We start from the raw sequence: 17,500 nt of genomic DNA, 5'->3' as shown, positions 1-17,500 counted from the left end.
CAGCGCTGAGCCTCCTGCCTCAGGCCCACTGTTGCTTTTTTTACCACGTTCTGTATGAATCTTACTCCGACACCTCGATCTCCTCCCCTTTCCTGGTAGTTCTCTCCTGCAAACAATGTTACAATGCAATCATCAGTTGATGTGAACACTGTCCTCCGTGACATCACAGGAAAGTGTTTGTGAAGAAAAATGTGCGAAATAACAACGTTGTCGCTTTACAGAGCAAGACATATTTTCATTTTTTTTTTTTTACCTTTTATTTTATATACTGTTACTCTGCCTTTGATCTCAGCCTGACTAGTATATAAAGTAGATGAACCCTATAGCATAATATCCCTGGTCGATGGAAAGCCTTTTCTGATGACACTGAGCTAATTTGTAGCCATGTCATAGTCTGGCCAGTCTATTAGATGACATGTTACATGGCACGGGATGCAAAATTCCCTGAAGTGGAGCTTTTTTGTGGTGCTGGGAGAAGTGATTACAGGCATTTGGCAGGGAGGGTTAACCAACAGATGACAGATACAAATGTACACAACAGAGCCTCCCAAGAACCGTTTTCTCCTCCAGCCCGTGTGGCTGGCGACGTCAACTGGGGTATTTTCTGGATTGAGATGTGAGGTGTGTGCTGGCAGACTCCTGCTGCAGTCTGCCATGAATGGATTCCTAGGAGGATTCCTAGGACGAACACACACACAAACACATACACACAGACACACACACACACACACACACACACACACACACATACACACACACACACTATCTACAGTGCAATGAAGTACATCACTCATAACTTCCTTTGTCTCCATTTGGAGGGGAGCTTAGTAATGAATAGACAAAGGAATCATTCCTCCACTTTTCATATAGATATGGGTTAGCAACAAAACACAGCTCTAAAGACATTGTCTCTCTCTCTCTCTCTCTGACCAAGTGTTCTGAGGCCAACTGAACACACCGACTAGAAACATAACAATAGTCTCCCACAGTCACCAAATCGCATAAAACCCAATATTGTGGCCTAGCCCTCACTGGCAGATTTATGAAGATGTATGGGGAGGAGTAGAATCCGGTGTGAGAGGGATACAAGGGGAAATGGATGGGGTTGGGGTTGGGCTCTCTGGTGTAATAAAATAAATGAAAGTGTAATTGACTCTCAGTTGAATTCCATTAGGGACACACAGACGCCACACAGCCCCATTCATTACGCTGATGTCCTGAAGTGAGATATTTCATTGCGGACCAAACACTCGTGGTGATGTGGACACTGAGGGATGGGCAAGGGGCATCGAGGTCTACTTCAGGCTGCTTTACTGCAGTTCTCTCCTGTTTCTATGGAGATTTGAGGCTTTTCAGCCAATCAATCAAAGGAAGTACGCTTTTCATCTGTCGGCCTTGAGGTTTTCTATGCGGCCGCTGACAGGCAAGAACACATTGAATAGCATGTGTTGGAGAATGTATGTATGGGTTTTTAAAGCAATGCTGAAATGGTCTTGAAATTAATGTAGGTTCATTCCAACAGTATGTTCAATTGATTCTTGGTATTTGTTATCTGGCCACCACAGTTTTGTACCAAAAGGGTTCTACCTAGAATAAAAAGGTTTCTCTTACAGAGATAAACGGAAAACCATGTTTTGTTCTAAGTACAATATAACGTGTTTCTTCTAGTGTAGGAAATATTGTATTGTAATGTAATGCTGTATTTCTGTCTCTCTAACTCTCTCCATCTCTGACTTCCAAAGGTGGTAAGGGAGGCAAGAAGAAGAAGACCAAGGCTAGCAACAAACCCACCAAGGCCAACGGAGCCAACTGGGCCAACGTCCCCCTGCCCCCTCCCCCCATCCACCCCCTCCCTGGCACTGACATGGACCACTACCCCAATGAGCACCACGAAGGAGGAGGGTATGAGACCACTATTGTTACTATTAGTACTACTAATACTACTACTGCTACTACTACTACTACTACTACTACTACTACTACTACTACTACTAATACTACTACTGCTACTACTACTATTACTACTAATACTACTACTACTACTGCTACTACTACTACTACTACTATTACTACTCCTACTACTACTATTACTACTAATAATACTTCTGCTACTACTACTACTACTACTACTACTACTACTATTACTACTAATACTACTACTGCTACTACTACTACTACTACTACTCCTACTACTACTATTACTACTAATAATACTACTGCTACTACTATTACTACTAATAATACTACTGCTACTACTACTACTACTATAACTACTAATAATACTACTGCTACTACAACTACTATTTCTACTACTACTACTACTACTACTACTACTACTACTACTACTACTACTACCACTACTACTACAGTACTACATTTCAACTGTACTCTCAATACATAGCCAGACAGAAGTACACTGTCCATACCTGCAACTATCCTCAGTGGTACTTAGAGTAGTCCATCCTCTGATGTAGTAAGGGAGACAGTTGGTCCCAGTTGTTTGAAGGAAGGATGTTAGTCTATACACCACTGATTTAAAGTAGAAACCCAGCCACCTGCTGTGTGTTATTAAAGGGCATGGTTCTGCCCAGGGCTGCCTGTTTCTCTGTGGCTAATTACTGTGCTGCATCTGGAAGAAACTACAGGGATCAGTGTGTGTGTGTGTGTGTGTGTGTGTGTGTGTGTGTGTGTGTGTGTGTGTGTGTGTGTGTGTGTGTGTGTGTGTGCGCGTGTGTGTGTTTGTATGTGTGTGTGTGTGTGTGTGTGTGTGTGTGTGTCTTCTCCCGAGGCAGGCGGATGGACACACACACACACACACACACACACACACACACACACACACACACAGATGGTTTCAGATCAATCTAGTATTGTTTTAATCTGAGGGAAAACTTTGTAACTGCAGAAAACATTGTTTCAGCAGTCTCCTGTGGCTAGCGGATGGACACACTCACAGATGGTTGCAGATCAATCTATCTGCTGATTCTTGCTGAGGTTCATGACTACATTGTTTCAAGCTGTGTGTTTGTGAGAGAAAGAGAGAGAGAGACAGTGAGACAGAGAGAGTGAGAGAGAGAGAGAGAGTTACAGTATGTCTCCTGTGGGATATCTCTCCACGCTAACAAACTGAATCTGAGAGAAAAATGAAACTCATAAAGTATGTTCCTTTCTCCACACTGCTTGGCCTCTCTCCTTTTCTCTGCTCTTCTCTAATGAAGACTGCCATCATTGTGAGCTAATTCTAAATAGACTAAGGGCAACATCTTCTTTGAGTCAGGGAAGGGGATGAAACATTCCTGAATGTTTGGTAGCACAACAGATATACACGTATATATGCATACATGCACTAAAACTACACTCTAGGAGGCCTTGAAAGGGTTCTTCGGCTTGTCACTGTATGAGAACCCTTTTTGGTTCTAGGTAGAACCTTTTGGTTCCATGATGGAAGCAAAAAGGGTTCTCCTACGAACAAAAAAATGGTGTAGCTCCTTTAACTGAGTGTGTGTCTCCGTGGTTGAGGTGTGCCGCCCTCTCACCTCCATTTGATAGAGTCCTCTGGTTTAATAGGCTCTCTGGCAGATGAGGAGTCCTCTGCACTGTAAATCTGAGGCAGCTCTTAATGGCACCAGATTAAAACTGTTATGTCCCATGGAGTGTGCACTGACAAATTCCTCTAATGAACATTTTCTTTATGACCAGTGTTATTTCAGCATGTATAAGCACAATTATGGGAAATGAAAGCCCTTCTCCCTCCTCCGCTCCATTCAAGGCTTTAATATAGAAAATCCTTCCCAAAGTTTGACAAGGTCACACAGGCACATGATCAGAATATATGATAGTTAAAGCCTTGAGAATTTCTGGACTTGTTTTTATTTTTTTCTTTCGTACTATAGTTCCATCCACGAACACTAAGAGCTAGATAAAACACCTTCTCTAACCCCTCTGTGTCTCTCCCCCCCCCCCCCCTCCCCCCCAGGTATGAAAGTGACGGCTGGGGCCCCCCCATGCCCGTGCAGACATACCTCCACCAGGGGCTGGAGGATGAGCTGGAGGAGGAGGAGGAGGAGAGGGTGCCCACCCCACCCATCCGAGGTGTGGCCTCCTCCCCAGCGGCAGTGTCCTTTGGCCAGCAGTCCACAGCCACCCTCACCCCCTCCCCCCGGGAGGAGATGCAGCCCATGCTTCAGGCCCACTTAGATGAGATCACCCGTGCATACCAACTGGACATGGCCAAACAGACATGGTAGGCTCACTGCAGGGGAACATCACAGCAAGTACTCCTAGAAAACACAGGTTCTACCCAGAACCAAAAAAATAAGGCACTTCGAAGAGCCCTTTTTGGTGCTGTGTAGGGTTCTCCTCCAGGGACACGCCGAATAACCCGAATAAGAGGTTAATTTTCATTTGAGAATGCCTATGGATATTTCATTGGGTGTTTTTCTTTCAGTGTCTATTCTGTTCCACTTCTGTGTTTTTATGTATGTGTTATGTCAACCGTGTAGTCACGCGTTGCACAATGGAGATATACTCATTAATCATTTCATTTTTAATGGGCCTGTGCTAGCTACCACTGATATGACTAGTGTTTCACTCGCTTGTGAGAAGCACAATGTCTGAAAGGCTTATTAAGGCCTCCACATACGCATACAGTGCAGTGCATTGTCAAAGTACTCATGCAAGTCAGACGAAGCCCATGTTTCATCCTGTTGGAGACAGAAAGAGAGAGAGAAAGAGAAAGAGAGAGAGAGAGAGAGAGAGAGAGAGAGAGAGACTGGCATCCATTTATTACAGTGAAGGGAAATAGGGAGGGTTCTTGTCAGGGAGGAGATGTCGTGTTACCACGGTAATGACTACGTTGGTTTTTGAGAGCATCTTTGACAACAGGAAAGAGCCAGTAATTACATCCAAATCCCGCCGCAGACCGCGTCAAAGTCGCAGGCACGACTCAAACAAACGGGCCTGTCTGTCAGCAGAGCAGGGATCGTCAGAGAGGTGACAGGTTGGTGTCGACAGGCTCGGAGAGCGTGTCTTTGTGCCCTCTTCAGCTGCAATTAGGGGGTCATTGTGTTCGCGCGCCAAGAAGAGGCAACCTAGAATTAGTGGAATTGTCCCCAATTTCAGAGCATTGTATGTGGAAGAATTCCCTAAATGTGTTGTTTGACAGTGCCTCTCCCTGTCTGGGATCCCTTCTGTATGCCATCCTGTCTTCATGGGCCGTCTTTGTCTATTTTCTTTCTTTCTTTCTCTCTCTGCTTCTCATCGCTGCTGGTTCCCCATCCCCTTATCTATGTGCCTGCATATTTGTGCACATCTGTACTGTAATAACATACAGTACTGACTGAATGATTAATACCAGCTCGTTGGGGCTTTTACGACACTATAAATGACACAATTTCATCACAATTTAACCTCCAAATTAAAATAGTCTATGATCGTAGGAAATTCCACACGTTCAGATACAGCATATACAGTAACATTCCCATATTTCACGTACCGTATGTCTCATTCTTGTATGTTGATCATATACAGTCATGTGTTATAGTACATACCTGTGCTGTGATAACATAGAGCATTATCTCCCTCTGACAGGCACATGCAGGGGGGCTGTCACCCACCCCAGGCCCCGGCCCCCCCAGTGGGCTACGTGTCCAGCACCCTGGTGTCCGATCTGGAGACTGACATCCCAGATGAGGACGAGGAGGAGGAGGAAGATGAGGAGGATGAAGGTTACGAGATGGCAAGGCCTCTCCGTGGCATCGAGCACACACCCGGGTCCAGCATGGACAACCTAGACAGCTCGGTAACAGGTGAGTCACTCCACTGATGCTGTCCCTTCTGTGTGAATATCAGTGAGGGTCATGCTAATTTGCTAGCCCCACTGCTGTGCCAGTTGAAGTCGGTGTTTAAAAGCTGGTGTTTTAACAGACGCTGCATTTGAATGGATATTTCACTATTGTAAAGGACAAGTCAACTAGAAATGTAATTAAGAAAAGCCTTGTTCCGCTGTCATTTCTCAGTAACTCAAAAAGGGACGCTTATCAGACAGCATATCAAATTAACAGGCAACATATCAAATTACTGTACATATCCATGAAATTAAGATATGAACATTACATGTATGTTGTTATCACTTTGCTGTAAATCATGTTGCTTATGACACACACACACACACACACACACACACCGTACTGTATATATCTGTTGTGTGCTAATTTGTACCTGAATGTACTGCGTATGCTTTAGACTTAGTTTGTTCAAGTGTTTTTTTGGCAGACACTGTGGAATTATAATTATTATTTCCCAAAAAGGAGATAAGAAAGTCCATGAATTTTAAAGAGGACAGTGAGAGGGAAATTAAGAGGGGGTGGAGGAGGCAAGGCGAACAGGGAGGAGGGGGGACTGTGATTTAGCTCACACACAGCGTAGTACCACTGCCAGCGCCACCCATATCTTCCCGAGGAGATTTGAAATAAATTTCACGTTCGGCCATATTCCATTCCAGACTAGAGGCACCATTTCCATTTTTACAACTCACTGAAAGCTTTTACAGCCGTCTGTCGGAGGGACGTGTGAAGGACATGACATTGGAGAGGGAGAGAGAGACAGAGGGAATGGGTCCTCCTGCTCCTCTTCTACAGAACCAACTGACCAGGACATAACTACTGTAGCCCCTCAGTTAACTGGGTACTAAAACTGGACTGCTCCCCTAGGGCAGGAGTTGAAGACAGGGGTTATTTTGAGTGATGTGGACGTATGTTACTGTCACGTTTAGCAACACGTGACACAATGGGCTTGTGTCACGTATGACCCGATGATGTCACCTCTTGGCTTAAGCAGGCCCAAAACACTAGTGAATGTGTACAAAATACTTCCGGATTACATTTAAAGCTATAGCTCTGTGTTGAAAAAAAAAAGAGTGGAAAATGGGGAATAAAAAGAGCAAGAGAGGAAGGGATATATCTAGAGAAAGAAGAACATAGAGGCAGAGAGAGAGAGAGAGAGAGAGAGAGAGAAGGGGTATATCTGGAATAAGGAGTGAGAGAGGCAGATAGAGGCAGATAGAGAAGAGAGAGAGGGAGACAGTCAGATAAAGAAAAAGAGAGAGAGAGAGAGAGAGAGAGAGAGAGAGGGCGGTGACGGCTGGTTGCCTAGCCTGTGGACTGACTGTAGCCCTGGCATGTGTGTAGTTTTCTGTGGTATGATGGAACAGTGGCTCTGCAGACTCTGACACATGCTGCTGCTGATATATTTAGAGGAATATAAAGCAGCGCCCGGGCCTTAATCTGGTGCATCTCTCCTGCACTGTATTACTCTGAAGACAGCACTATTTCTTCTTATCTCTCCACAAGTCTCCCTCGCTCCCCAGCGTTTGACAATACAGACACGGTCCTAGCTCCAGGGTTAGCAGGAGGGGCAGAGGGAGGAGGAGAAGACGGGAGGGGGGGGTAGATTTATGACGGCCACCATTTTGAGGCTGTGCAGAGGTGTGTGTGTGTGGGGGCGGGGGGTGGGAGGGGGCAGGAGCAGGCACACGTCAAAGCTCCAGATGATAGATTTGTCATTGTTTTAATAATATGGAAATAGGTCTGTTTCCTTAATGTTACACCAAAGGCCAGTAAATCAAACATTCTCACTGCTAGCCTAGAAAACAAAGGCCAGGCTCTGCGCTGAAAACATTTTTCACTGGCAGGCGTGTCTATGTGTTATTTTATGGACAGTATTCTTATCAAAAGACCATTGTGAAGCCTGCAGCGCAGGCATTGGCTTCACTGAGATGTTCTACTGAACACATACACACACTGTACTCGTGTGTGTGTGTGTGTGTCCATGTGTGTGTCTGTGTGTGTCTGTGTGTGTCCGTGTGTGTGTCTGTGTGTGTATATACGTGTGTCTGTGTGTGTGTGTGTGTGTGTGTGTGTATGCATGTGTGTGTCTGTATATGTGTGTGTGTGTGTGTGTGTGTGTTAGGCTCTAATATCCACAGTGACGTCAGAGCTGTAGCCGTTTGTTCTGGGTGATTATTCTCCTATAAACCTTTGCCAGGCCTGTCGGGGGGGGGGGGGGGGGGGGGGGGGGGGGGTCACATCTCCTGTCGGCAGGTGGAGACGGGTGCTCGTCAGGGGGAATGATTTCCACCTTAACGACATGCAGATGAGGAGCTCTGTCAGAATAAATCACTTTTAGTGGTAGTAGGGACTGGGGTTGGGCTTTACTACCCCCTGGCTCACTCCACTTTACTGGCCTTGGTCCATTACAGCATGTAACATGAGGAGAGGTGGAAGATACAGTCGTTCTAGAAAAAAAAAAAAAGGTTCTACCTTGAACCAAAGAGGAGTGCCCTACAGGGACAAACTGAAGAACCCTTTTAGGTTCGAGGAACCTTATGAAGAACAATACAAGGGCATTATTTCAGATTTAAAGGAGAGAGATACATGTACTGCACACGTGTTTGATACCATTCCTCATTCCCGTTCCACACATTACAATGTCCTCCGATTTCTACCTCCACCAGCCTCCACCGCTGAAGTTGTCCGGCATCTCCACAGATCATCATGTCACAAGCCCATGATTTGGTCGAGTATGAGGAACGGCGTGGTTCCCAAGGAACAGGGGCAGAGTAGACAGTGGCAGTTAGTGTAACTGAAAACCCAAACGCTGTGATGTGATTTGCTGAGGCGGTGTTTCTCTCTGGGAAGCCTCAGTGCTTTGGTTGGCACTGCTTAGACTTCATTATCTCCACTATTCTTTGCGGGAGGATTGGACCCAGAGGAATTGCAGTCTTTTTTTTCTTTCTTTAGTTAGAGGAAAACTCTAAAAAAAAATAGTTTTCGGAGAAAATAGCTTTTTTTGCAAGATAGGTGCCAGAAAGTAGTTTCTTGTCTGAGGTTTTTGTCTTTCAATCGACGCAATAAAAAATGGAATGTGCAACGTTTTCACTGGTTTCACAGGTTTATTTGAATTTTCCGTTAATTTGTGGAGTGTTTGTAGTAGTTTCAGGGCGAGGAAAGCTTCTGTGAGGTGAGGAGCGGGTGGTTATGTCATTTACTCCCCTGGGCCATGTTTAATTCTGGTACAGCCACAAACCCCATCTCTGTGATGTGTTTCAAGGTGAGGGAGCTTACAGGAGAGAAGTTGAAAAGCATTTTTAAGGGGGTTTCCTGCACATATTAATCATATTTATATCGTTGTGGCAGTTTAAACACAAGTGTAACATTTTGTTCCAACGAGAGAGGCGTTGTCTGAGTGTTTATCACAGCAGCTGGTAGACTGTGTGTGTTGGCTTTATTTGAGGCTCTCCCCTCTCTCTCTCTCTCTCTCTCTCTCTCTCTCTTATGCTCTCTCTCTCTCTCCCTCTCCCTCTCGCTCTCTCTTTCCCTCTCTGACTGTGCCAGAGCTGGTCTTCTACCCGCCTGCCTTGGGCAGATTTCTTGGACTGTCACCCTCTCTGCTCCCCACTGACTCCCTCTGATCTCCACTGTTCTCTCTTTGTCTCCATCTCTCACGCCACCTGACCTTTACTCCTCTGATGGAGCCCAGTGCCATCTCCCTAGTGTTCTCTTTATCACTCTGTCCCCCCCTCCCCCCTTCTCTCTCTCTGATATTCACTTTAGCCTCATGTGCTTGTCTCTCAAACCTCTTTGTGTGTGTGTGTGTGTGTGTGTGTGCGTGCCTGCCTGCCTGCCTGTCTGTCTGCCTGCCTGCCTGCCTGCCTGCCGTGTGTGTGTGTGTGTGTGTGTGTGTGTGTGTGTGTATGTGTGTGTGTGTGTGTGTGTGTGTGTGTGTGTATGTGTGTGTGTGTGTGTGTGTGTGTGTGTGTGTGTGTATGTGTGTGTGTGTGTGTGTGTGTGTGTGTGTATGTGTGTGTGTGTGTGTGTGTGTGTGTGTGTGTGTGTGTGTATGTGTGTGTATGTGTGTGTGTGTGTGTATGTGTGTGTATGTGTGCGTGTTTGGGTAAGTGCCACTTTCATCTTTAGTCTGCCAAACAAGTCTCACAGAAAGCTGTCATATTAGCACACTGTTGTCCTGCCTGCCAGAGTGGCACATATATTTGGGGCCACCAGGGGAAACTCTTTTTTCATTCAAAGTGCTGGAAAGGCTCTTTACAAGGATACCATCTGAAACACATACTTACAGTAACACAGATATGCACACCAAAAAAAAACAATGAAGAAGGCCCACAATATGCCATTTACAGGAACAAGCTTTAATCCACACAGTTTACTATAAGCTTTCAGTGTTTCTGGGAATTTTAGGTATTGATTATGTCACATTTGTCATATTTGTTCCCTTTGTTTTTCATGCCTCCTGAAAATGATATATCAGGCTACATATTTCAAATGCATTGGTTTACACATTCAGAATTGAGCTGCATTGATTTTGGTATTCATTCTGTATCACGTGTCAACAACATGACAGCCCTTTACACAGTGGTTCCAGTGCCTCTACAAGCAGTGATAAGAGAGCCCAGGCATGTATACCATTAGGCCTTTGATCCACCTCAGTTGTTGAGCTGCTTCATCTGTGTCACCTGAGGCAATACTGTAGCTCCGTTTTGCACAGGTGTGTTCATTCTTCTCTATCAAAAGCAGCCTCAACTCAATAGGCCCCGTTAGAGCTATGTATCTGAGAGTGTGTGTGTGTGTGTGTGTGTGTGTGTGTGTGTGTGTGTGTGTGTGTGTGTGTGTGTGTGTGTGTGCGTGCGTGCGTGCGTGCGTGCGTGCGTGCGTGCGTGCGTGCGTGCGTGCGTGCGTGCGTGTGTGTGTTTGTGTGTGTGTGTGTGTGTGTGTGTGTGTGTGTGTGTGCGCCGAGCGCCACTGAATAAGATAGAACAGGGCAGGCCAGAACAGAATAACTATACAAAAGCACTGCTCACCTGCCGGCCCTGGAGCGAAGAGAAAACCATTTGAGACGAAGCCCATTGACTTGATATTACCCCTAATTATAAGATTACACAACACATTAATCCAGGAAAATGTATATAGCCACAGTGCAGATGTTCAATATGGCAGATTATACAAGGGCTTTTGTGTCCATGGAATTTCCTTGGTTACGCCTTGAGGCTAGGAACATTGTGTGGTTCGATATGAAACAACGTGAATGAATCTGTCAACACACACACACACACACAAACACATGCTTGCACACACGCACGCATGCACGCACTCACTCACACACACACACACGCACATGCGCACACACACACCGCAGTATGGGAGCTGATACTATAGCTGCCATGTCCCTCAGGCTCCATGGTGAACGGCTGGGGTTCAGCCTCGGAGGAGGACGCCTATGAGGAGCGTAACTTCTCCAGTCACAGGTCCAGCATGGGCAGCTCCTCAGATGGCTCCATCTTCACCCAATGCAGCTTCGCCCAGGCCCTGGTGGCGGCCGCAGACAAGGCGGGCTACCGCCTGGACGGTACCAGCCTGAGCAAGAGAGGTTGGTGTGTGTGTGTGTCTGGAGAAGACAGAAACCTGCCCTGGGAAAAAACCTCTGACTCAAAAAGGATGAAGAGCACTGGCACTGATCTGCACGGTTCTGCAACCTCTGTCCTCTGTTGGCCTGGTGTTTCTCCCCACTTCTCTGTGTTGCTGCTTGCGGATGCCGTACGGCCCTGGTTCTGCATGGCAATACTGTACACATTGAACACACACACACACACCCGCACACACGGCTGGATAGAGGATGTCTCTCTCTCTCTCTCTCTTGCTCTCGCTGTCTCTCTCCATCCACAGCTCAAGTCTAACACCCAGCTTTGCACTCGTAGGTGTTTTGGGATAGAGGAATACAATCTGGGTGAAATAGGTCTCATCGGTGTTCTCTTTACAGGCTTCTAACAATGCTTCTCTTTCTCTGAAATAATCCAAACCGTTGACAGGCACTGCATTCACTGTCATGGTGTGATTTGAGAGTCTCTCTGTTTGTTTGTTTTTTCGATTGACTAACTAACTGCACCTTCCATGGGCTCCTGTGATCCTCCAGCTTGGAATTAAACACTCCTCTCTCCTTGCTCCCTTCCCCAGTCCATTCACCCAGTATATTCTCTCTCTCTCTCTCTCTCTCTCTCTCTCTCTCTCTCTCTCTTCTCGCTGCAGGTAAAGGCCTCTGCCACCGGCCCAGACCGGGCAGTCCCTTCTCCACGGATAGCAGCACAGTGGGCACACACAGCTTGGGCCACCAGCGGGCCCCCCGGCCCACCCGCAAACCCCGCGGCCAGCCCACGGCGCCCCACCGGAGAGACCCCAGCGCAGATGGTGAGACTGGGGGGCCGGAGGTCACAAATGATCTAACTCACGACGCTTAAACATAACTATTCTTGTGTCACTATCTGAGAAGAAGATACACAATATCATTACGAAACTGTCATTATATCACTCTCACTATCACCATCACCATCACTATTCCAATAAAAATCACTTAGAAGGACAGAGGACCAGGTTGTAAGCATGTAAATGTAGCATTTTAAGTAGGTCAATAACGACCCCGTGTTACCTCCCCCCTCCTCTCTCCTGTCAGACCTACCTCCTCCCCCAGAGCCCCCGCCCTCCCAGGCACAGAGTCGTATCCAGGGGGCCCGCAGTGTGGGCAGCATGGGCCCCCCCGCTGAGAGGGTGCCCTCCTCCCTAGAGCGCCAGCCCATGTCTGGAGGCCTGGGTCCGGGGCTAGAGGAGATGAAGAGTTCCATGGACCGACAGACCCGCACCTCTCTGGAGCGACACCGCCAGGCCCAGGCCCAGGCCCAGGCCCAGGCCCAGGCCCAGGCCCAGGCCCAGGAGAGGCTGGGCTCCATGGAGCGAGGGGATGAGGGACGCAGGGGACACAAAACAGGTACTTGCGTCCTCCTATCCGCACCATTCACACAATACAAGCAGGTACCAGTGGCGTACAACTCAATTCCCCTGCCCAGATCATTAATATAGTACCAACCCAGGTCTGTAGTGGAGAACAGCAGCCATTGCTATACAGCAAGAGGTCCAAAGCCCTTAACTAGCTGACAGCATGGAGTGGAGGGCCGCTGTGCTTTGGCAGTGGTAGGCCTTTAGTAAGCCCTGGTGTTCAATCAGCACTCCTGCTGAGTGGAGACTGGACTCCCATGAACAGATTGCACTGTCTGCCACTTACTCCGTCTCCCAGAACCCCCCCCTCCCGAAGAGCCGCACGCACGCACGCACGCACGCACGCACGCACGCACGCACGCACGCACGCACATCCACACATCCACACATCCACACACTCACACACACACACACACACACACACACACACACACACACACACACACACACACACACACACACACACCTCCCTTAGCTGTGGCCAACCTTGGCCAGCTCCAACGCTAACCCAGCTTAGGCAGGAGGTCCCAGCCACACAGATGCACTCTAATCGCCCCAGCTTTCCCCTCTCAAACAAACTGGCCACTCTGCACACCATCCACCCATCTGTGTGAGTGTGTGTGAGGGAGCTCTCCGTGCCAAGAAGCTTTCAGACAGAGACAGACAGTCAGACAGACAGACAGACAGACAGAGACAGACAGACAGACAGACAGACAGACAGACAGACAGACAGACAGACAGACAGACAGACAGACAGTCAGACAGACAGAGAGACAATCAGACAGACAGAGAGACAATCAGACTGACAGACAGACCAGGAGAAAGAGACAGGGGCTCCACTCTGCCCTCTCCTCTCCACAGCTGTGAGACTTCCCCAGCCTGATTGATGCACAGCATGGTCCAGAGTGTTCAGGACAAGCCCAGTCTTAGTCATTAGTGGAGCAGTGGGGAGCAGGTTGACGAGATGTCATGCCATGGAAGAGACTTCCCCTGTTCACACAAAAGAGCCAAGCTGATCTGAACCGAGCTGAGCTGAACTGTGTTGGCCTGGTAACACATCCACCACAGTTGCTGCAACAGCGCTGGGAAAGTAACAAAGTGAAAAAAGAAAATATCAAAGACAGCACAATACGGTTTGTATTGTATATCCTCTGTTATGCTGCTCTACAGCAGGGGGCGCTGCAGTAGCCAGCTCCTCCTTCGTTAGGGTGGTACAGTCGCTGCCTGTGGGGACCCTTGTGTGAGCTCTCTCTGTGGCATGCTCTGGCACTGTCTGTTGGCACCAACACACTGCAGATGTCAGTTAGAGAGGGTACGAGCCAGTATAGGAACTCTCTCTCTCTCTACACCACCTTCTGCAGCAAACACCTCCCCTCCCCCCCACCTATGGCTGCTTAAACACACACCTGCCGTGGTAGAACCTTCAGCCAGCCACACACATATGCCATTTAGCTGACGCTTTTATCCAAAACGAGTTACAGTAAAACGAGTACATACCTAGTTTTTGTTGTCTAGCGGGAATCGAACCCACAACCTTGTAGCTTTGCTAGCTCCATCCTCTACAGTACCAACTGAGCCACAGAGGACCGTGACAAAGAAGTGGCTATTGCTGTGTAGAGTTCTGGAACCCATTTTGTCTCCTGCTCTCTCTCTGTTGTTGTGCAGAAGAGGGGTGCCTGCCCTACAGCAAACCCTGCTTCCCCTCTCCTGGTGGCCACAGCTCTTCGGGCACAGCCTCCTCCAAGGGCTCCACGGGGCCACGCAAGACAGAGGTGCCCAGAGTACCTCACCAGTGGTCCGCCTTGGAGCACGCTGACTTCCTAGGGACCAACGGACAGGGACAGTACTCTGGAGAGTTATGTAAGTACCTGTACCTATCGTCGTGTTTTTGAAGACGGTTCATCGTGTACAATAGCATTCAATCAGCAGAGGCTGGTGGAGGTAGAAATCGGACGACGGGCTCATTGTAATTCATGGAATGGAATGAGGAATGGTGTTAAACATGTGTGTTTATAGTGTAAATAGTACAGTACCTTTCATTTGATCAATAGCATTGCGGCCAGACGTGGATATTGTGAACGCGTTGTGATGCTGATAAATATGCTATTCGGGTGGAATCCTCACTAGAGATGAGTAGCTCTGATATTCGCGTAAATCTTGCATCGATGTCAACTGGAAATGTGTGCAATGATTTGAGTTATGTGCGCAGATCTCGAGTTAGGATTCCACCCATATTGATTGATGTTGTCCCATTCAGACTATTTGACAACGATTTGACTCTGTGTAGATTGTGGTGACATTGTTGTCCTCTCTTGTCTCTCCCACAGAGTGACCGGCCTATGGATTTGAGTTGAAGAAACCCCCGTCTGTTCCTCACCAGAATGAATGATGCCTCACCAGGTGGTGCAATGAACTTTGTCCTTATTTGTGTATTATCAGAAGAGAGAGGAGGAGAGAAGTGGAGGATGATGGAAAGCAGCGTAACGGAACTGTAAATGTGATGTATAGACACAGACATACGATACATCCCACTTTGTTTTTTTGTCCTCCAGAAAAATATTTCCCACCTCCTACCTTAATTTTTTCGTCAGAAAAAAAAAATCAAGTTAACAAAAAAAAATAATGTAAACGTCTATACAAGAAAAACTAATTTTCAAAGTAACCGTCCTTGGACAAAAAGGGAAATGTTGTTTCCTGTAAATATATTCTTTACATTGTCGTTGCATTGCTATGCAAGTCTAATTCAGTTTGAGCTTTTTTGTTTCCATATACTGTTGGTTATATCTGGTCATTTGTATTATATGTGAATTGATAGGCTGTTGTGCCATAAAATAATTGTTTTATAAACCATCATTTGTTTATACTTATCATTGATTAATTATTATCATTATTATGAATTAATTATTGTTTTTTTTTGCACTGCAATTGTTGGTGATAAGCACAAAAACATAGCTCCTGCTGACATGAAGAACCGGAAGAATATGTGAAGAGGAGTTTCTGTACTGTAAAGTAGAGAGAAGAAAATATAATATACTAATGTACAGAGAGATATTAAAGAGTAAGGCGTTGCTCACGGACAGCAACTAACCCATGCCCTTTCTCAAGTTAAGACCAATCGGACGGCAGAAATATGGTTTATGGGTGTGTCTGAGGACGCGGGCAGAGAGGAGGTAGATAGGGGAAAATGTGAAGAGGGGACGGGTGATAGAATGACTCCACTAACGATTAGGTTATTATTAGCATCTAGCATCTTAGCGAGGGGATCATCTTATCCCTTAGTACAGTACCTGTTGTTCTAAAAGTGGTCTGAGGACTAACTAAACCCATACAGTATGTGACAGGGACAGATTCAGATGGAGGTCTGTGCTCGCATCTTCATACCAGCATTTAACCATCACCTTTTTCTTTATTTTCTTGTTCATCTCATGTAATCAGAACTGACTCATTTTATTTATGCATTCAATAAAAGATTTGTGGTATAGTCTCTCTAACAAAACCCACCCACAACATGATTTACGGTATAGTACAGTAAATGCCTGCTAGGCAGGTGTGAATGTGTGTTCAGTAAACTTTAACCAATAGAATCTAGCCATCTAGTTTTAGCACTTACAGTATGAGCATCCTCAAAAAGGGTTGTTAGGCTTGTACCTGTAAAAGAACCATGTGAAGAACCTTTTTTTGGTTCCGTGTAGAACCCTTTTTAGTGCCATCTAGAACCCACTCTGTGGAAAAGGTTCTACATGGAACCAAAAAGGGTTATCTTACAGGGACAAGCTGAAGGAAAATGCTCCCTTTTGATAATTCCACTGGACTCATCAGGACTAGGCCACTGCAGTTCAGACATGGCTGTAGTGACATATTATGGTAGTGTTGGTGTTACTGTTACTGTCACTCACTCTATTAGCAGGAAAGAAGCAACTAATATGTCGGTTCATTGCCCCATTGGCCCGTTTTTTTTAGAGTCATTCACGTTCATTTATGGTCATCTATTTTCCAACCTATTGTTTCCGTGTTTTAGAACACTTACATTTGGAGCACTGTCTCGAAAATTCCCAGCATTTCCCAGGAGAACAATGGTCAGCCGTCAACTGTGTCAGGATTCACATTTGGTAAAATGACAGACTTGCCCAATAATTGTTACTGAAACTCCCAGAATGCACCTCCTCCTAGAGGAGAGGAAGTGTTGTGCGTGTACAGTGAAGGCTGCCTGTGTACAGTGTAGGCCAGCATGGCCCAGAACCACATAATGGGAAGGAGCCACCTGCAGTAGCAGATCTCACTGCCTCTGTCTCTACAGCATAGAGCAGACCACTTTCTATCTATCTATGAATCTATCTGCCTAGCCAAGCCACCATAACTCACACTATCTTCTCTTCTGCCGCATGGAACTTATCAGCCTCAGATGTTCAATTTGTATCTTTTCCAAACAATGTTCTTCTGATTATGTTAAAGGCCTGTTCCTTTGTACGTATGCCTTGTATGGACTCAAAAAACGCTGCTTTAAATAATGTTTTTCGATATTACCTTTCAGGATTTTTTCTGGTTCAATGACTGTTTCTTTAGTCTTCTTTTGTACTGCTAATGTTGATCGAGGAGATTTGGAAACTAAAAAGGCTTTGTCAGATATGCTGTTGTACTGTTGTGTTTCATGTCATTGTCATTTC

At 46.4% G+C, this 17,500-nt stretch overlaps 1 protein-coding gene across 1 annotated transcript in view; it reads left to right on the top strand.

Annotated features, from left to right (window-relative positions):
- The window catches only part of robo2 (roundabout, axon guidance receptor, homolog 2), a 169,691-nt gene that overhangs the window by 151,766 nt on the left and 425 nt on the right, over positions 1-17,500 (top strand). The window contains exons 23-30 of the mRNA XM_083684845.1: positions 1,743-1,902; positions 3,977-4,243; positions 5,590-5,807; positions 11,245-11,439; positions 12,096-12,254; positions 12,517-12,828; positions 14,502-14,696; positions 15,164-17,500. The exon at positions 15,164-17,500 is cut by the window's right edge and continues 425 nt beyond it. Of these exons, the coding sequence (XP_083540971.1) occupies positions 1,743-1,902; positions 3,977-4,243; positions 5,590-5,807; positions 11,245-11,439; positions 12,096-12,254; positions 12,517-12,828; positions 14,502-14,696; positions 15,164-15,165 (1,508 nt within the window). The 3' untranslated portion in view covers positions 15,166-17,500. The remainder of the gene's footprint in view (positions 1-1,742; positions 1,903-3,976; positions 4,244-5,589; positions 5,808-11,244; positions 11,440-12,095; positions 12,255-12,516; positions 12,829-14,501; positions 14,697-15,163) is intronic.

The sequence above is a fragment of the Argentina silus genome (assembly GCF_951799395.1).
Source record: "Argentina silus genome assembly, chromosome: 14".
Lineage (NCBI taxonomy): Eukaryota > Metazoa > Chordata > Actinopteri > Argentiniformes > Argentinidae > Argentina > Argentina silus.
The sequence above is the reverse complement of the archived record's forward strand: the minus strand, read 5'-3'. Positions and strand labels throughout refer to the sequence as shown.